Source organism: Jatropha curcas, chromosome 5 (genome assembly GCF_041381405.1).
Source record: "Jatropha curcas cultivar XTBG-Jc1 chromosome 5, XTBG_Jcur_1.0, whole genome shotgun sequence".
Taxonomy (NCBI): Eukaryota; Viridiplantae; Streptophyta; class Magnoliopsida; order Malpighiales; family Euphorbiaceae; genus Jatropha; species Jatropha curcas.
The window spans coordinates 929,979-951,458 of NC_143155.1; the positions used below are offsets into that span (position 1 = coordinate 929,979).

The 21,480-nt window shown below is 34.9% G+C and overlaps 2 protein-coding genes and 1 long non-coding RNA gene across 3 annotated transcripts; all 3 read left to right on the forward strand.

The window, feature by feature from the left end:
• The first annotated feature begins 1,003 nt into the window (after positions 1 to 1,003).
• On the forward strand, positions 1,004 to 1,674 carry LOC149495971 (17.3 kDa class I heat shock protein-like). Its single transcript, XM_089722091.1, has one exon. It carries the CDS (start codon positions 1,107 to 1,109, stop codon positions 1,578 to 1,580), a length of 474 nt encoding a protein of 157 aa, XP_089578217.1. The 5' UTR covers positions 1,004 to 1,106; the 3' UTR covers positions 1,581 to 1,674.
• A 5,893-nt stretch (positions 1,675 to 7,567) lies between these two features.
• Positions 7,568 to 9,695, forward strand: LOC149495972 (uncharacterized). Its single transcript, XR_016320987.1, has 3 exons — positions 7,568 to 7,690; positions 8,680 to 8,751; positions 9,485 to 9,695. It is a non-coding gene; the product is annotated as an uncharacterized LOC149495972 (long non-coding RNA).
• A 7,476-nt stretch (positions 9,696 to 17,171) lies between these two features.
• LOC149495973 (uncharacterized) lies at positions 17,172 to 17,962 on the forward strand. The gene is made up of 2 exons (XM_089721176.1): positions 17,172 to 17,679; positions 17,916 to 17,962. The coding sequence occupies exons 1-2, from the start codon at positions 17,172 to 17,174 to the stop codon at positions 17,960 to 17,962; spliced, it is 555 nt and encodes a 184-aa protein (XP_089577302.1).
• The last annotated feature ends 3,518 nt before the right edge of the window (positions 17,963 to 21,480 follow it).

Sequence of the window (21,480 nt, forward strand, 5' to 3'; positions counted from 1 at the left end):
TAGGGTATATATATATATATATATATATAAATTGTCATTTCTAACAAAAATAGCTTTTTTTTTTTAAATTCTTGTGAAATAAAAAATGTATATCAATGTGAGACTGAAATGAGTAAAGAGTAAGTATTTGATTCAATTTTTCGGTTCAATCGATTTTTGCGGTTGCTTTGTTATTTTTATTCAATTTTTCAATGTGATTGATGAGGTTCAGTTAGTAATCAAAATCACTTTGTTATTTTTATTCAATTTTTCAATGTGATTGATGAGGTTCAGTTAGTAATCAAAATCAATTTAGTCTAATCGATTTTAGTTAAGCAATCGTAATAAACCCAAAAGGGAAAGTGCTGTATTTTGAAAATTAAGATCCTAAAACAATTTGCAATAACATTGCTAATTTATAATAAATAGTTAAATCTATTTGATAGGAATAATTATTGTTGTGTACGAGAAAGTAGAGTCTTCATTTTCGAATTTATTTTTATAGAATTTAGATTCTTATCATTTTTGTTTAATTAGATATATTTTCTATCTATTATAAAAAAACTAATATATACAAGATAATATAGTATAATATAATATAATTAATCCGATTTTCTCTATTTTTTATTCGGTTTTGATTATTCAAAATTCGGTTTTCGGTTAATTTTATTTGGTTTGGTCTAATAAATTGCTTAAAACTAACCAAATTGAATGCTCACTCCATTACAAAGTTGATAATTGAAATTTTAAAATTTTGCAACTATTTATGATATAAAAGCAAAATTTATTGTTGTTGAATTTTAAATAATTTATTTTAAAGCAAAAATTTTTATTTTAATTGTCTTTAAAAGGGTTAATTGAAAAATTTTTAATCAATCTAAAGAACATACTAGAAGAAATTGATAATTGATTTAGAAAGAACACAGGTTCGAGATTTTTCCAGATACAGTTTGTTAGCGAAAGCCCAATTAGATTTCCCGAGAAACTACCAGAATCGTTCTTCTGCATCCTATAAATAATCAAACCCATCATCCTTACTCCCACCACGGACAATTAGAAGCAGTTCAGCTCTCGATTACTTTCTCAGCGATCTATCAAATCTTTCCTGAGCGATAAACAAATTGGAAATGGCTCTGATTCCAAGTTTCTTCGGTAACTCAAGAAGCAGCATTTTCGATCCTTTCTCTTCTTTAGACGTTTGGGATCCATTCAAAGACTTTCCTTTCCCTTCATCTTCTTCGATCTTCTCTCGTGAAAATTCTGCTTTTATCAACACTCGCATAGACTGGAAAGAGACACCAGAAGCTCATGTATTCAAGGCTGAACTTCCTGGGCTTAAGAAAGAGGAAGTGAAGGTTGAGATTGAAGACGACAGGGTTCTTCAAATCAGCGGAGAGAGGAATGTGGAGAAAGAAGACAAGAATGACACTTGGCATCGTGTGGAGCGTAGCAGTGGGAAGTTCATGAGGAGATTCAGGCTGCCGGAGAATGCAAAGATGAATCAAGTAAAGGCTTCAATGGAAAATGGAATTCTTACTGTGACTGTCCCTAAGGAGGAAATCAAGAAACCTGATGTCAAGGCTATTGAGATTTCCGGTTGAGCTATTATTTCCTCTAAACTTACACATATAGCAAAAATATGTAAGGTATTTTCTGTTATATAACGATAATAATATTAGTTCCTTTTAAGATTAATTGATTATTTGGTTTCTGAGGAGACAACTGTAGAATCAAATCTTTACCCAGAACACATTTCTATTTCATTATCAGAAATTGAGATTTAAGTGGACAAATAATTAAAAGGAAAATACAAGAAATTTTCTTTACTTAATTGACTTGAAACCAATAAGAGAGCTCGTTCAAGAACAAGAACAGAAGAAACCTTTCCTTCCATTTGGAGATTTTCTTGATAATCAAGGAGGAATGAATGAATCTTTTTCCTAGATGCTGCATATGAAGATTGGAGGAATTAATCAATAGCCATTCTCTTTAATCCAACCAAGTCCTGTGTTATCTCCCAGATGGTGTTCAGGATGTTGGGTCATTTTGAGCAAATTTTTACTGCATTCTTGGATTTCTAGCTGATGCTTCCAGAGTCCTTGGATCCAGCAAAATCTGGTCTCAACACTGCTCCCTTTAGAAGATGCCAAGTATTAATGGCCTAATGGTGATCTGTACTACTTTGTTATTTTCCCCAGTAGAAGACCCTGAGGAAAATTGTTCTATCATTTCTTGCTGTGCAATGTTTTATGAACAATACAAGCTTCTAGCTTTTCCACTTGCTTTTTGCCCATTCCATCTATTTATTTTTCTTTTGTGTACATTCTATGTTTATTTATTTTATTCATTAGACCAGGTTTAAATTTGCAATCCCACATTATTAAAATAATTTCAATATTATTAAAAATAGTTTGGTTGAGTAGTTGAAGTGAGTTAGACTCTACTTTGATCACTATAAAATGGAGTCATAGAATCGGCTTCTTGGTGAGAGTTTTAACAGCTTTAACATGATCGGTTCTCGGCTCGAAAGGGATTAATTTTTTACCAAACCGTAAAATAGGGGTAAAAGTTATTTATGTGATACATATTTAAATCAAATAGATAATCTTTGTTTAAAAAAATATTAATGAACAAGAGTAAACACGAATCTCGCATGAATCTCAAAATAAGATTAACCTTCAAAAAGATGTGAGACTACTGATAATTAAATCGAAACATAATTTAAATGTTATTGAGCCAAAATTTATTTGACATATATTCTAATTAAAGAAATGTCAAATTTAAATTCTTGAATTTTTATAAGAAAACTAGAAAAATATTTGGTCAACTATTTAAATGAATTGAAATAATATTGTAAATGTATTATTTACAAATTAATAATAATTTTCATTCTAATAATTTGTATCAAATTGATAAAAATTTCAGTAATTAGAGACTCGAATCCGATATTTCTGATTCTTCAAGCAGAAAATGAGAAAATAAAGAATAATACCCACCTAATTAACTTAAGGATTAGGGTATTTGCATAAATGGGTGATGCCCATCCCTCCTTTTCTAGACGCTTCATGTTTATCTCCTTATCATTACAGCTGCTCTGTTTGCCTAGTGGCTCTGAACTAAGTTATGGACCGTTATATTATTACCATGAATGCAATAAAACGAAAGCAACAAATCAAAGAAAACCTAACCTAACTCCTTTCCTTGGACTTGTAGATTTTAACTAAGAGAAACTCCAATTCCAATGCTAAATAGTTTTCTTTTCAACTCTTTGCATTAACTTATCGTTCTCCTATCATTTATTCACTTGATTTTGTTCATTTTCATAAAAATCTCATTAGAATTGGGATATCTATGCAGCTTAAGAACAACGGCTCGAGGCATTAGTCCGGAGTTCTTGAATGGAAATACTAGCATTCAAGAACATCTATAATACCCCTTTAATAATGATTTAATTGGTTTATTTTTATTCTTTTTCTTAAATAGTTCAGAAGTAAAACCGGTTAATTTTAAGTTTGGCTTACTAATTTTTTGGGTCAATTTACCGGATCAATCCGAATTTAATAGTTTTAATTTTCATGGTCATGAATTATGACTTATTCAGAAAAATTCGTTGTGCAACATGGACAAAATAAGTTTGGGAAAATCTATTGGGATTAGAGTTTGTTTGGAGAGTATGTGAAGTTGTTTCTTTCCACTGTGATGGAATTTTTCTCTCATCTTATCCTTGAACAAGAGATTTTATAGTCAATCTCATAAATTTTCTATATAGTTTATTCGGCTTAAATTACAAAAAAATCCCAACTATGTGACTTGTTGCAATATCACTTTAAAACGACCTTTATACCTTGAGCATTCTCATTTAAAAATATAAATATATTGGCACCGTAGTTTAAAACTTAAACCATAAAAGGACTAAAGTAATATTTAATGCGTGACCTATTGATTTAGCCGAGTTAGTTTAGCTCAATAACCAAAGATTTGTAATTTTGGAAGATTATTATTGTTTAATTAATTAATAAGATAATATTACACTTTTGGGCACTTTTTATAGTATCAATCCGCCTCTTAACTCTCGTAGACCACAACGAATTGGAGTATATGATGAAGATCGAGTGAAAGTACTATGTGATAGAAGCGAACTTAAGATATTCTTAAGAAGTAGGAATATAGCTAATTTCTTTGATGGTTTTTCTAGGTCCTCATATAGTTATTTATAATAAATCTGAAATTGTAACTGAATATGTACATTTATGATAAGAATCTTGGCTATGAATGCCGGGCAAGAATCTCGACAATTAGTGATCTTTAATGACTACATTGACTGAACGTTACTTTTATTCAAACGAATCCGAAGACTGTTTGGTCTTAATTAATTGCTCAGCTCTTTATGTTGCTTGGTTACTTGGTTTGCTCGGTATAGATTAATAATTTGTTCCTATCAAAAGTTTCTCCGAAATATATCGAACCATTTATGTTCAGTCATCTCCATGCTCTTTCTAGCACTTTAAGTCACTTTCGAACACCTTTTTATCTTGCTCTTCCACGTAAGCCCTAGATGTCAGTTCATTATTAGCTCACGTCTTGTCTTTAATAGACGTGACTTTTGGCATTATCAATGCTCTTAGAACGGCATGCTTCTTTACTTCATCATTAAGGGGCGACTCTTGCTATTTCATGCTTGTTGACGTTTCGCTTTCTCTTGACGTCTCTTCCAATTCTCTCACCTGCTTCTAAATTGAAGGCTGAAGCATTTCCTGTTGATTTTTAAAGTTCTTTTACTGTCATTTTCATTTCCCTTTGCAACTTTCTGTAAGATTTCACAAGAGGTAAATTTTTCCTTTCTCATCTCGCCTTTTCCTTACTTGTTCCTTTGCTTTTCACAATACTATGAACTCTAGTACCCCACATCCTGTCTGGAAATGGCAAAGCTATTGCCATTGAAGACTCTTCTTCTTCTTCAAGCTCTGAAGCCACCAAATCAGGTGGTTTTCCTTCCAGCGGTCTTCCAATCACCATGGAAGCGGTGGATCAAGCTTCTAGGATATCACCTGGTAGGGTCCGAGCCACTAGTATTGTCATTAGAGATAGGAATACCCCTCCTCGTCTCAATAGAACTCTCAGCCTGCTCAAACAAAAATTAAAAAGACTGCAAAAAAGAGTAAAACTATTTCATTATTCGGGGAAGAGGGTATGGAAAGACTTAAAGTAAAATATTCTATTTCTGATGAGTTTGAGTTACTTCCTATAGGTAAAAATGTTCGGGCAAACTCTGAGCAATGTCCCAACTTCCTTATCCTGTATGAAAAAGTCTAAGCGTTGGTGTTCGCCTTCCTCTCCAAACAGATTTATGTGACTACCTTAATCAGCTCGGCATCACTGTATCACAAGTTGCCCCAAATAGCATTAGGATTATGCTCGGGTTAATCATAAAGCTAATTTGGAATTTTCTCCGTATTTGATCAATGGGCTTTACTCTTTAACAAATCACAGAAAAGAAGATCACCCTCATTTGTCTTTCGAGGCGGCCTTAGTGTTTTTGAGGGCTTGACCGGATCCATAAAAGGGAGGTGGAAAGAAAAAATCTTTATAGTGAGAAGTTCGAAAGATTTTAGGGTGAACACCTATTGGTCCTGAACTGTCCCGTCTTTTCGGGAAGATAGGTTATTGACCCAAGGAGAGAAAGCAAGTATAGATGCCCTTGCTAAATATGCCAATAAACCTCTTCATATTTTAGATCTCCTTGCCCTAGAATATCCTTCAACTTACTCAAGAAAACGCCAAAGAAGAATAAATCAAATAGGTATATAATTGGCTTTTCCCCCTATGCAGTCCTGAATTGTCTTTTAGCATTTTGCTTTGTTCGACAGATTTGGCCGGCGGAGGTAAAATGCTGGAGGAGAAGAGGAGGAAGAAGAGAGAGAGAGAGTAAAAGCTTTTGCTCAGGCAAAAAAGAATGGAGGTGGACTCGTGTTAAGAGAAGAGGATGAGGAAAATGCAAAAACACCTCGTGTACTAAGCAAAGTCATACCCTTTATTGTGACTCCAACTGTCATGGGACTTCCACTTACCCAGAAGAAACATGATGCAGTTTGGGTTATTGTGGATAGATTGACGAAGAGTGCTCATTTCCTACCTGTAAGATCAGACTATAGTTTAGAGAAGTTGGCAGAAATGTATATTGGTGAAATAGTTAGACTACATGGAGTGCCAGTATCCATTGTTTCTGATAGAGATCCAAGATTCACATCTAGATTTTGGGCTAGTTTACAGAAAGCCCTGGGCACTAGATTGAATTTTAGTACTGCATTCCATCCTCAGACAGATGGTCAATCTGAGAGGATTATTCAAATATTGGAGGATATGCTTCGAGCTTGTGTTCTTGAGTTTGAAGGTAGTTGGGATAACTATTTGCCTTTGATAGAATTTGCTTATAATAACAGTTACCAGACCAGTATCGGAATGCCTCCATATGAAGCTTTATATGGTAGAAAATGTAGGACACCTCTATATTGGGATGAAGTTGGTGAAAGGCAATTACTAGGTCCTGAAATTATTCAACAAACAGAAGAAAAGATCAAAGTAATTAAAGAAAGATTGAAGGCGGCGACAGATCGACAAAAGTCATATGTGGATCTAAAGAGAAGAGATATAGAGTATAAGGTGGGTGATAAAGTATTCCTTAAGGTTTCCCCTTGGAAGCGTGTTATGAGATTTGGTAGAAAGGGAAAATTAAGTCCTCGTTTCATAGGACCTTATGAGATACTTGAGAGGATTGGTCCATTGGCATATAGGTTAGCCTTACCACCAGACCTCGATAAGATTCATAATGTTTTCCATGTTTCTATGCTTCGGCGATATAGATCGGACCCTTCACATATATTGCCTTTAGAATCAATTGAAGTTAATCGAGACATCACATATGATGAAGAACTAGTGGCTATCCTAGCTAAGGAAATTAAGCAACTTCGGAATAAACAGATTCCCCTAGTTAAGGTGTTATGGCGAAGCCACTCCAGAGAAGAGGCTACTTGGGAACGTGAAGAAGATATGAGAAGACAACATCCACAATTATTCAGAGATCTATAACAGGTAAAATTTCGAGACAAAATTTCTTTAAGGAGGGAAGAGTTGTAATATCCTCAATTTTGTAGTTCTTTCTATTTTAGCTTTTTCGATGAATTCGGTTATCCGAATAAAAGGAAAACTTAGAATAATGGGAAACACTATAGATTGAGGATATTAATATTAATTAAATGAAACATTAATTGATCTTTACAAATCCATGTGAAAGCTTAAAGGAAATCAAAAATGAGTTGAAAGATGAATGACTTCTCGGTAAAGCACGATTTTACCCGAAAAGCCTGAAAAACGATAATTTCCATACGATTTTTACCAAGTGGAGTTTAGAATATTACATACACTTGGTTTATACCTAATAGGACTAAAGTAAAGTGATTAAAAAGATTAGAGTGCCAAAGGATGAAGGGAAAACAAAATGGAGGATTATAGTGCAATTTGCAATTAAAGGACATGGAAGGAATTTTTAATAAAGTTTATTATATAATTTTTATGAAGAAGTGAAGAGAAGCACGACACTTACCACCCATTTTGCAGTTCAGGTCGTTCAAGAAGAGAGGAGGAGGGTTTTGAGTCAAAACCAAGCAAAAAGAAGGTGAAAATCAAAGAATTTCCAAGTAATTCTTAAGAAAAGGTTAGTTATTTTCACTTCCTCCTTCATTTCTATGGATTACTTTTTGAATTCCATGAACTTTGAAGTGAGGTGCTTGTTTGTGTAATCTGATTTGGTGAAGATGAAGTGATGAGAAGTGATTTTAAGGTGATTTAAGATGATTGAAAGTAGTTATGCATGAATTCAAAGTCTAAGTTGCATAAGTCACCAAGATGGATGATTTTGAGTTTGTTCTTGATATGCCATGAACTAGGAATTCTGATATTCTTATATTATGATGTTATGTAAGTAATAGAAGAGTTGGATTGCATGAATTTGTTCTGGAAGTGAGTTGAGAATGCTTAAATAAACTTATCATTGTTGGACATGTTACAGTTATGCTGCCTGACATTCAGCTTCTGTAATTGACCTATTTGACTAAGCAAATGAACTCCAAAATTTATGAAATTTGATATGGAGATAGGCTGAGATGTTGGGTAGGTCGTGTTAAAATTTAAAGGCCGTTGGATAAAAGGAAATGGAGTTATAAGTAAATCAATGCAGGCTGCTCAGCATGAGAAAAACTGAACTTCAGATTCTATAATTATGTCATTTAAAAATGCAAATGAGCTTTAAAAATTATGAAATTTTCCAGAACAGTACCCTAAGATGTTTGGAACATGCTGTCAAAATTTCAGGGCAATTGAATATGGGGAATTCAAGATATAGTCAACGCAATGCCAGCTACTCAAATGCTGAAATTCTGCATTTCATAAACCTTGAACGAATTTAGCATGCTATTCACTTCTATTGTTTTCATTGTTAGTATTTTGTGTCTAGGATGTGGTTAAGTGTTGGATATGAAGTGTTTCATGCTTAAACTCAGATCATATAACACTTGGACAAGTATAGTGAAAATGAAAGAAAAAGCATGAGACTACATTCTAATGCTTAATTTACATTCTTATAGAAGTGCATGTGTGTACATTGTGTAGTATGATCTTAATGTGAGTATTAATATCATGCTACAGCTGTTGAGAGAAAGGGAGTTGAGGAGAGGGTGATTACTAGAGGAAAAGGGCTAGGGGAGCCATCTAGTTCAGGTTAGTGTATATTATTCCTTTCCTACTTTTATTTAAACAAAATGAAATTGATTTTGCAAAATATTTTCAATGGATTTGCTTTATGAATTATAATTATATTCATAAGTTTTTAAAGAGGAAAAAGATTATTTTGAAAGCATACGACCGAATGATATTTGTAAATGAATTTTATGATTCTTATACTGTGAAAGAGGAGGACGTTGGCCAATTGATATCAGTAGTATGAGGGGTGGCCGTGATTGAATGTTTTTAGCAGTGGTTGTGAAATGAAATGTTGTCCATTGTGATTTTGATATTAGTACATAAATGGAATGGTTTAAAAGTCTTACAGCTGATATAGATATGGTTATTACCCCGAATATCATTTCATTTGTTGAAGTTGATATTACGATCGATTGAACATGGATATCATCACTAGATGATATATGATTGATATGAAATTCTCCCTCCATGTTGAGGTTGTAGATTGCTCCCTCTTCTGTTGAAATCATATCACAGATTGAGGTTGTAGATAGCAGGTCTAGATGTGCACATTAGACACTGATGGCCCTCAGAATTGACTCTATAAAAGCTGTAAAGACTATATTATGAATTGATGATTTAAATGGTATTGATTTATTTTGTTTCTTATTTTCTTTACCATGGTGGATTTATGAATTGTCATTCCTTATTATTTTTATTAGTACACCACTAAGCCATATGCTTAGCGATAGTTGCTTTTGTACTATCGCAGGTAAAGGAAAGGAAAAAGAACCAAGAGAGGATCATTTTTATTTGATGTAGATAGTATGCTACTGATGTAGCTATTGTATATTTGACTTCTTTTGGAATATGTATGATGTATTAAACATTAACAGATCATTTATGTATATTTGAGCAGATTCATGTAAATTATGATTGTATGAATTTGAAAATTTATAGTCTATTAAAGTAATTAATTTCTATTATGTATCTAAGATTTGAACAGGACTCCAATATGTAATTAAATCATCCATGGACTTATGGGTTATGGAACCATTTTATTTTATGTTTTTTTTTTTATAATATGTTTAAGAAATTATATTGAGATTAATATCTACCAAAAGAAGTTATATATATTTAATAACTAAATTATTTTGCTACAAGATATAAAAATGAAGGAATTAAAAGGATTAAGTCCCTTGTAGTATACTTAGTAAGCATTTATAAGAATTAAGTGCTTATTAATTATATTACGGGCGACATGCCATGTCTTACAGTAGGGTAAGGTGTGACATGTTTATTTTGCTTATGTGACACCTTAGGCAAATCCCACATCGGTTAAGTACGAGGGGGTGGTCCTGTACATAAGAGGGGTAGTCTCTAACTTGGTTAGCGCGCTCTTGGGGGACGGCGATATGTAACGCCCCAAGGGACAAAGCCGTGAGGAGGAATGTAGCTAGTAACTCTCCAAAGCGGACAATTCTAACCAAGGCAGGGCCCACACTCTGAATTGCTTAGCGCGCTTTTGGGTGGGTTGCAAAGCCTGCCTGAGGGACAAATCCGTGAGGGGGACGGCGATACGTAACGCCCCAAAGCGGACAATACTAACCAGGTCAGGGCTATGACAGTTGGTATCAGAGTCGACCCTCGTTCCTCTGGCCGGTGGTGGGGCAAACCTCAGCGAGGACGCTGAGTCCCTAAGGGGGGTGTATGTGACACCTTAGGCAAATCCCACATCGGTTAAGTACGAGGGGGTGGTCCTGTACATAAGAGGGGTAGTCTCTAACTTGGTTAGCGCGCTCTTGGGGGACGGCGATACGTAACGCCCCAAGGGACAAAGCCGTGAGGAGGAATGTAGCTAGTAACTCTCCAAAGCGGACAATTCTAACCAAGGCAGGGCCCACACTCTGAATTGCTTAGCGCGCTTTTGGGTGGGTTGCAAAGCCTGCCTGAGGGACAAATCCGTGAGGGGGACGGCGATACGTAACGCCCCAAAGCGGACAATACTAACCAGGTCAGGGCTATGACACCAACTGATCCAGTTACTTTTGAGGACACCAGGCTTCTTGAATTAGGGACGAGCCTAAATGATGCCACTGACCTTTCTACTTTATTTGCCACTCCTTCAGAAGTTGAAGTTCTTCATATTTCAGTTGAGGATGATATTCCTCTTGTTAGAGAGAAAAAGAGATCTTGAACAGAGACTTCTGAAGAGGTTGCTTGGCCAAAGCCTGCTCGGCCAGATGTAGCAGGATATATCAAGGATGTTTATGGATCTACAATGTCATGCTCTCAAAGTTCAGTGATTAGGGAGTTAGCATGGTTATCACTCTTTTCTCAGGATTGGAATTATATTGATTCCATGGAAGAAAATACTATCTTCAATAGTATGAACTGTAACCTTTTTTCTATAAGTATTTTATTGCTGTTGTTTTTCATGCTATCTCAACATTTTTTTTATTATTCCCTTTCTTTTTTGTGTAATAGCTTGTTCATCAAGTTGCTGTATGAGAAAGAGAGTTCATGACCTCTGCGGTTACTGCGCTAAACTTGAAGTATCTAAGAATGAGGCTATTCAACTAGTGGAGACTGCTAAAGAAAAAATGTTGGATAAAAGTGCCACAACTCACAGCAAAAAGATGTGAGCTTTGAAGGAGCAACTGAACCTTCTTAATGATGAGTACAAGAAAGTTACAGACGAGGCATTAATCACTAGCTCGAGAAGTATGCAATGGGAGAAGGAAAAGATAGAGCTAGAGTAAGTCAAATTGTCTACCAAGCGAGAAAAGTTTAAACTAAAAGGTTCAGTGCGATCGGCTAAAAAATAACTTAACAGTCGCTCAAAAGGAGGCAGACGATGCTTTGAATAATATTGTGGACACACTTGAGAGCTTTCAAGACTGATTCATTTATGCTCTCCAAGCTCGGTATCCTAATGAAGATTTTGACTTTATTTCTGAGATTCCTTTTAACAGCTTATTTCGCAAGTGTACGAATCGCTACAAGTAATATAGAGTGAGTAGAGTATCGTATCCACAGGGATTGTATACCAAGTACCAAAATTATGTTATCTTGTTATTATTTAAACGATAAATGAGGAAATTGTTTATAGAAATTAAATTCAACAAGTAAAAATAAGAAGTTAAGCAAGCAATTATTGATTAAAGAAATCAAGGAAGTAAAACTACTAGGGGTTTTGATTTCACTTAACTCTATCCAATTTATTTCATTAGTTCATTGATCAATTTAATTATTCAAGTAGGGGAAACAACCCAAAAATCACTAACAAGCTCTCCCGATGTATTGTTAGCTATTTTAACCCGGTCTAATTACCTATCTTCCAATAGCGCAATCAAACATGAATTAAATCATTAAGTTTTATGGTTTGTTTTGTGAATTCATAACCTAAGGTCATTAACTTATGAAAACCCCCCATGAGTTAAACCATATAGCTTCCGCATCAAGTTATTATTCTCATGTGTTTTATTAACCTTTTCATATCAAAGATCCTTCTTCCGATAGTGATAATTGAAATAAATCAATCTAGGGGAAAATTCTGCCTAGAAGCATTAAGTTCATTAATAAATCATAACTTGAATAAAGAAAAATAAATCTAATTACATAAATTGGAAAAGAGATTAAGCTACATCAAACCCCTAGTATAAGAATTTAGTTACACATAGTACTTAAACAAAACTCAATAATACTTGATAAATATTCCATAATCAATAAGAATAATGAAAGAAATAAACAAAATTAAGAGTTTAGAAATAAGAACTAGTAATAAGTTGCTTGGATGGCTTCCTTGAAACTTTTCACAACTCTTGAATACTTAATTTCTAAAAATAAACTATATACAAGCTATAAAAATGAGAGAAAGAATAGATGTAGATTGGAGTGTGAGATATGTGAGTGGGATCATTTTTTTTGATCTCCCTACTCTTCTTTTCTATAGACTTCTTTGAGAGAGGATTCCACATGGTCTAATCATCAAAGTCTTCTTTTGTTAGGTTGTAAAGCTCTCTTTTTGGTCTCCATTTTCTTCAATTATGACTCATCCATGTGCATAGAGAAGATCTTGGTTTGCATGTGAGGAAAGTTGTCCAAGATTAGCTCCATAAATTAGTGAAAGTTGGTTGGCAACTTTTGACTAAGTTTAGGATTCTTTGCTTGGCACGGGCGTGCACTGTAGCACGGGCTGGGCCGTGCACTCCTCTGGAAGTCTTATGCAACAACAGCACGGGCGTGCTGATTAGCACGGTCACTGTAGCACGGGCGTGTCACTGTAGCACGACACTGTAGCTGTAGCACGGGCGTGCTGATTAGCACGGTCTGGGGCGTGCACTCCTCTGGAAGTCTTATGTAATGACAGCACGGGTACTGTAGCACGGGCGTGTTACTGTAGCACGGGCGTGCTACTGTAGCACGGGCGTGCTTAATGAATTTTCAGCTCATTTTTGTCCTTTTCTTGCAAAATCCTACAATATTCTTTTCAATCAAGTGAGTTGTGGTTCAATGAAGCTTTTAAATAAAAACATATTAATATTTCATAAAAACTACTTTAAATAAATTGAAAGCAATAGAAATTTTAATCAAAATCACAATAAAAATACTATAAAAATAACACTTATCACCTTTCGTTATTCCTCCTGAAGATCCGCAAGATCTACCTTCTGAAAAAAATTGGTGAGCAAGTTAATCAAAATCAAGTAGGTGGTGAACAAGTTGATCAAGACCAAGTAGATAGTGATCAAGTTAATCTGGATCAAGTGGATGATCCATCTAATTCTATTGCTCCCTTCAGTGACGGAGCCATAATTTTTTCATGGGAGGGAATACATTTGTCATTTCACGACGAATAAAAAATAAATCTGATTAAAAAATCATTTAAAATTAGTATAATTACATAAATAAATATATTATATGCGGTCAAAATTTTTTAGTGAAAATAGTATAAATGACAACAAAATAATAGAGATTTTTTTAGTATACATAACTTTCAATAGGAAAGAAACAATTTCCTAAAATTTACATATTAAAAATTACAATGAAAATAACTATTAATATTTAATATTTTAAATATGTTGTTGTAATTTTAAAATTCAATCAATTCAATTTCATATTATTTTCTAAAAAATATGAAAATAGAATCATGAATTAAATATTAAATTCATTTCTTTGAATAAATTAAATATCATGTGATTATTCAATAAATTTAGAATTCTACAATTTTGTTGAGTAGTTAAGTTTTAATTAAATAACCAATAATAAAGAATTAAAATATAAATTTATAATACAATTATATACTTTAATATTAATTTGAATTTTATATTCATAGAATAAAAATTAAATTGAAAATTAAAATTTAAAATTTAAAAAAGAATGTAAAATTAAATAATCTAAAATTAAAATTAATGATATAAGTCATTCAAAGGCAACAAAAAATAATTTATCAAAATTGTGGAATCTTGTGTGGTTGTTTATGTATGTATATTTAAACTAAATCTATATTACAAGTAGTAATTAAAATAACTAAACAGAAAAAAAACCTAGAAAAACACAAAAAACAACTGCATCTGTTGTCGCCGATCCTTGGACCTAAAATGGAAAATTCAAGAGTCTTGCCACTGCACTAGAGAATCCATAGCGTAACTTGCCGCATTACAATATTATCAAAATTAAAGAAACCGAGGCCCACTTCAATCCCCTTGGCTCGGTCACTGGCTCTCTTAAATTGAGGATTTTTCTTCCTTTCACCCTTTTTTTTTCGTCTTTTTGGGCTAAAACCCGCAATTTAAGCACTATATTATGAATCAATTGAAATATTAAACTGATGCTCATCCAAAGAAAATAAATAGAGAAGCTATTTAAAAAAAAAATAACAATTTTATGCGAGAGAAATGGTCAAGACTCAAAAATTATCGCACGAATTTTCCTCCAGCTCCACCAATATAGTAAATCCAAGCACTATAAATACTGCAACCAAATCACATTTTAAATCATCAAAACATATTTATCAAATAAAATCCAAAGAAAAAAAACAAAAAATAAATAAAAAATAAAGATGGCAAAGGTTGCGATTTTCGTTTTGGCTCTCGCATTGGTACTTTTCGTGTCAACTCATTCAGTTGTTAGCGAAGAAAGCTCAAATCCAAGCATTTATGAACAAATCGACAAGGCAGCTGAGGAAGTGAAGGGGGTCGTCCATGAAGCCAAAGCCACTGATTCTAATGAAAAGAAGGAGGAAACTACCGCTTCACCGGAAACCGCAAAGAAAAATCAAGGCGATGGCTCCAGCGCAACATGGGGTACTTGGTTCAAGAATAAATTAGGGTAAGGACCTTGTTTAAAATTATTGAAGAAAAATAAATTTAAAAAAATGATTTCATTAATGTGTTTGTTTGTTATCAGGGGCATTGAAGAATTAATTTCAGGAAACTCGCAACAAAAACCATCATCAGCAGGAGGGCCCGCACAGGCACCATCTCCAAACGCTGGTTCTGCAAAAGCACCCTCAACGAAGTCCAATTAAGATTTAGCTTCAAGACACCAAATGTGGTTCATCCTTCCATTTTCTTTATTTTTGGAGGGATCGATGTTCACTATATCTGATAGAAGCCAACTTAAGAGATTCTTAAGAAGTAGGAATATGACTATTTTCTTGAGAATCAGATGATTTTTCTAGATTCTCATACATTTATTTATAATACATCTCAAATTGTAACTGATTACATATATTTATGGTATGAATATTGACTATCAATGCCGAGCAAGAATCTTAGCAATTAATGATCTTTAATGACTTTGTTGACTGAATTTTAGTTGTATTTAAATGAATCTGGACAATGTTCGATCTTAATTAATTACTCGGCTGTTTATGTTGTTCGGTTACTTGGTTCGCTTGGTACAGATTAAAATTTGTTCCTATTACTATATAATGGTGATATTTGGATTAAATAGTGAAATGGATATTGTTAAAATTGAAAAGTATTGGCAAATGAGTTAGATTTTGAAGGATTTGGAGAGACCGACATGGTTAGATTGAAACAAAATATGGTTTTGATGGGTTTTTATTCTTAAGATTACCGTACAAGATGTGAGTGAATATACATTGAATCTCTGCACGACCCTTTCCTTGTAAGAGAATCCCTTCTGCGGGTTTAAAAAAAATTTTAAAAAGAATTATAATATTATCTTATTATTTATTTATTTAATTAAATAATAATAATTTCCAAAATAATGAGTTTTTGGTTCATTAGGTTAAACTAACCCAAGGTAAATCAGTAGATCCATTATTAAATATAACTTCAGTCTTTTTATGGTTTAATTTTTAAACTAGGGTGTTAATATCTAAGTTTTCAAATGGGATGCTGGAGGCATAAAAATAATTTTAGAGTGATTTTGCAATAAATCGCATAGTTTGAAGTATTTTGTTAGTTTAAGCTATTCTATTGTTGTCTATACTACGATTACGAGTGCCCCAGGGGGGATGTTAGCAATCACAGCTGATATAAGGTGTTAAGTGTGATTATGCAAATTAAATAAAACCTGTTAACGGAAAATATGGTGGTATAAGGTTGTCAAAGGGGTTATAAGGTTGACTAATATTTTCCTGTTTTTCACAACAAGAATATATTTGGTTATCTGATATCTTTGTGCAGCAGGTTCTTGACTTGGTAATAGTTCATACTTTAACCAAATAATCTGGCTTCTGTTGCTATTTTGAATAATTGCATTATTATAGGGATTTAGTGGATTGTATTTGTAAAGGGCTCTCTATATAAAGAGCACTGCGTGTATTGATCATTAATCATATAAAAAAGATAACTGCTCTTTATTAAAAGCATTTTCATTTCATCTGTTCTTTAAAACAACTTTTTCTATCTTGGTATCAGAGCATTACGTCCAGGAATTTTATGGCCTTAACAGCCTCTTCATCCCTATCACTGAATGTAGGTAACTTTGTTACCCTTAAATTAACTCCAAATAACTACCTCCTATGGCGTGAGCAAGTCCTTGGGCTAGCCGAAAGCCAAGATCTCTTAGACCACCTTACAAATCCACCACAAACCAATCCAGCCAACTCCGACAAAGCTACGGATCAGGCTATACAAAATTATACTATCTGGCAGAAAGCAGATCGCTTGCTTCGCGGATGGATTATTGGCACATTATCTGAAGAGTCCCTTGGACTCGTTATTGGCCAAGACACAGCATATGCTGTTTGGGAAGTGCTAAAAGAGTCTTATGCCCAAGACTCGCAGGAACGTGAATTTACCCTCCGCCAACAATTGACGTATCTGCGCAAAGAAGACAACGTGGATATCAATACTCATATCCGCAAATTCAAAAATATATGTGACAGCTTGGCTGCCATTGGATGCCCAGTTTTAGAAAAAGAGAAAGTTTACAGTTTATTGACAAGTTTAGGTCCCCAATATGAGACCTTCACAACCACAATGCTGAAACCTCCAAGACCCACATACTCAGAGTTGATTTCGCACCTTCAAAATCATGATCAAAGACGGAATTGGTTTGCCAATTTTGGAAATTCCTCATTTACAGTGCACTCACCACACTTGGCTTTTTACACGCAGCAGAAAAAAACCCCTCAATCTAGCGGGTCTCAAATGGTGTTCGAGAACAAATCCTCTCGGTCATCTTTCTCTTCTGCAGGACGTGGCTTCCAAGCACAGAGTCAAAACAATTATGGCGGCCAACAACGTCGTCCCGCCCCTCCTGGCAAACGACGGATGACTGCAACAGAGCGGGAACTGTACCAAAATGAGATATGTCAAATCTGTTACAAGAAAGGGCATATTGCCAAAATATGCTGGTGGTATTCACCTTCTTCCCCGTCAAATGATCTTCCACAAGCCTTGGCGACATTGACATTGGATAATAGTGTAGCTGACCATGATTGGACCTCGGATACCGCTGCCACAAATCATATGGCTGGAAATGGAGGTATGGTGTCAAATTTACAAAATTACAAAGGTAGTGATGAGGTTATTATAGGTGATGGATCTTCAATTCCTATTGTTGGTATTGGTACTTCTCAAATTAAGAAAAATAATCATGTGTTGCCTTTGTCTAATGTGTTATATGTTCCTAGTTTAAAGAAAAATTTGTTATCGGTAAGTCAGTTAACCTCTCACTTTCCTGTCAATTGTGAATTTACTGACAAATCTTTTATTGTGAAGGAACGGAAAACAGGTGCAATGATAATGCAGGGACCAAAGAAGGGTGATTTATACACTATTTCAAGCAATCCAGAAGCACATTTTTCTTTTCGCTTTAAGTCATGCAGTGCAGATGTCTGGCACCAACGGCTTGGACATCCGCAAGTTTCAGCTTTAAATAATTTACATAATAAGGGCCTCATTTCTGTTAATGGTCCTTTAAAAATAAAAAATTTGTGTGATAGTTGTCAACTAGGAAAGCTTAGTCGATTTCCGTTTTCAAATAGTTCTCACTCTACATCTGCTCCGTTTGAAAAAATTCATTGTGATTTATGGGGACCGGCTCCGGTTTTATCTCTTGAAAAATTTAAATTCTATGCTTGCTTGGTAGATGACTGCACTAAATATGTTTGGCTAATTCCATTGCGTATGAAATCAGATTTTTATTCTGCTTTTATTGCTTTCGAAAAATTTATTCAGCGTCAATATAATGCTGTAATTAAAATTTTTCACTCAGATGGAGGAGGTGAATTTGTTAATAATGCCTTAACTACACACTTTCTTGAAACTGGAATAATGCATCAAATCTCCTGCCCATATACGCCTGAACAAACTGGTGCGGTAGAACGTCGTCATCGCATAATTCGTGAATTAGGAATGTCTATGTTATTTCATAGTCGTGTTCCTTTGTCGTTATGGATGGATGCTTTTGCAACAGTTGTTTTTCTTATCAATCGGTTACCGTCGTCGTCTCTTTCCTTTAAGTCACCGTATTTTGCCTTACATAAAAAACATCCTGATTACTCCATTCTACGTGTCTTTGGGTGTAAATGCTTTCCGTATATGTGGGACTCAAAAAAAAAAAAAGTTTGATCCTAAATCTATTGTCTGTATTTTTGCAGGTTACAGTGAAAAATATAAGGGGTACAGGTGCTTTGACATTCATAATCGAAAATATATAATATCCAGGAATGTTGCTTTTGATGAAGAATGTTTTCCTTACAAGTCCAGTATAGGTACAGATGTCATTAATCAAGCTGGTAAAATTATAGACTACTGGACAACTACCCCAAAAACTACTGAGCCACACACAGAGCAACCCATCTCAACAACACCTCTGCCTACACCTGGTATTTTATCACTCGCCACCATCCCACCTCAATTAACACATATGAATTCAGCAAATAGACCGATTTCATCTCAACCATCGCCTACGTCGCCGTCGAATTCACCACCACAGTCCCTAAATTCACCGGCTGACGTCATATTCGCCCCTCAATCCCAATCGGAATCTAGTGCAACCCTGGCGGATTCAATTTCTTCTCACAATATGCTGATGTTTTCAGATACAACACCACCCAATTCACCTACAGCTCCTAGTCCGTTCGACGGTTCACAGTCACCCACATCAGGTGGTTCTATTCAGTCCGTACATCAAGAGGAAGTTCGGCAAGCTGGAGTTGTGGCAGAAAACTTACACAATGATCCTTCTGTTCTGTCTCACAACATTCGATGATGACGCGATCAAAATCAGGCATTGTTAAACCGAATCCCAGGTATGCTCTTCTTACAACTGTCGATTCATCCATTCCAAAAGAACCTCGAACAGTCAGACAAGCTCTGGCACATCCTGGTTGGAAGCATGCTATGGAGGAGGAGATAGCTGCTCTTCATAAAAATGAAACCTGGACTTTGGTTCCAAGGCATCCAAACATGAATGTCATCGGGTCCAAATGGGTCTTCAAGGCTAAGCACAAATCAGATGGTACCTTAGATCGGTTGAAAGCACGGCTGGTAGCGAAAGGTTTTCATCAAGTTGATGGTCAAGATTTTACAGAAACGTTCTCTCCAGTAATAAAACCAGGTACAATACGTCTTGTTTTGTCTATTGCTTTGGTTCGTAAATGGCAGATTAGGCAATTAGATGTGAAAAATGCATTCCTGCATGGACATATTACAGAGGATTTGTACATGGCTCAACCTTCAGGTATGATAGATTCTCAGTTTCCAAATTATGTTTGTAAACTGAAAAGAGCATTGTATGGTTTGAAACAAGCTCCGCGAGCTTGGTTTGATCGGTTGAGTAGGTTTTTGGTTTCGTATGGGTTTGTGTGCAGCTTAGCTGATCCGTCTCTGTTCATATTTCAGTCCTCCAAAGGAATGATTGCATTGTTAATTTATGTCGATGATATGTTGCTAACAGGTTCTTTCGCTGTTTTACTTGATGGGTTTGTTCAGTTATTATGTAAGGAATTTGCCATGAAAGATTTAGGACAGTTGCATCATTTTTTAGGCATTGAAGTTACTCATACGTCTGATGGTTTACTCTTGAATCAGTTTCACTATGCATTAACGTTACTTGACAGATTTGGTATGATCGATAGTAAGCCCATGTCGACACCCTTGGAGCTTCAACCGCCAGTTACCAAGGCTGCTGCTTCAGTTGATGCCACTTTATATCGTAGCATTGTCGGTGCTTTACAATATCTCACTCTAACACGTCCTGACATTACTTTCAGTGTTAACTTTGTTTCGCAGTTTATGCACGATCCGACGGTCATTCATATGAAGTTTGTGCACCGCATTCTCCGCTATGTGAAAGGCACTCTCGATCATGGATTACACTTTACTTCCAATTCCACCTTAACGCTTCAAGGATTTGCTGATGCTGATTGGGCCGACTGTCCGGTCACTAGACGATCCACCACAGGCTACTGCACTTTCCTCGGCTCCAATTTGATTTCTTGGTGTGCAAAAAAACAGCACACGGTCTCCCGATCGAGTACGGAGGCAGAGTATAGAGCCATGGCGCACACGACTGCTGAGCTTACCTGGCTTACATATTTGCTCAAAGAATTCTCGATTCCCATTACAGTTCCTCCAATTTTGTTTTGTGATAATCTTAGTGCTCTCTATCTCACTATCAATCCCGTTTTCCATGCACGAAGCAAACACATCGAGTTGGACTATCACTTTGTTCGAGAACGTGTTGCACAAGGACTTCTTGTAACTAAGTACATTCCTACAACTCAACAGGTAGCTGACATCTTCACTAAACCAATTCATAAATCTGCCCTTGCAAATTTTCGAAGCAAACTTCGCCTCAAACCCCGGCCAAGTTTGAGGGGGGATGTTAGCAATCACAGCTGATATAAGGTGTTAAGTGTGATTATGCAAATTAAATAAAACCTGTTAATGGAAAATATGGTGGTATAAGGTTGTCAAATGGGTTATAAGGTTGACTAATATTTTCCTGTTTTTCACAACAAGAATATATTTGGTTATCTGATATCTTTGTGCAGCAGGTTCTTGACTTGGTAATAGTTCATACTTTAACCAAATAATCTGGCTTCTGTTGCTATTTTGAATAATTGCATTATTATAGGGATTTAGTGGATTGTATTTGTAAAGGGCTCTCTATATAAAGAGCACTGCGTGTATTGATCATTAATCATATAAAAAAGATAACTGCTCTTTATTAAAAGCATTTTCATTTCATCTGTTCTTTAAAACAACTTTTTCTATCTAGAGGTGTGTGCTTGTTCTAAAATAAAATTGAAGTTAATTGCTAAACAAACATTTATAA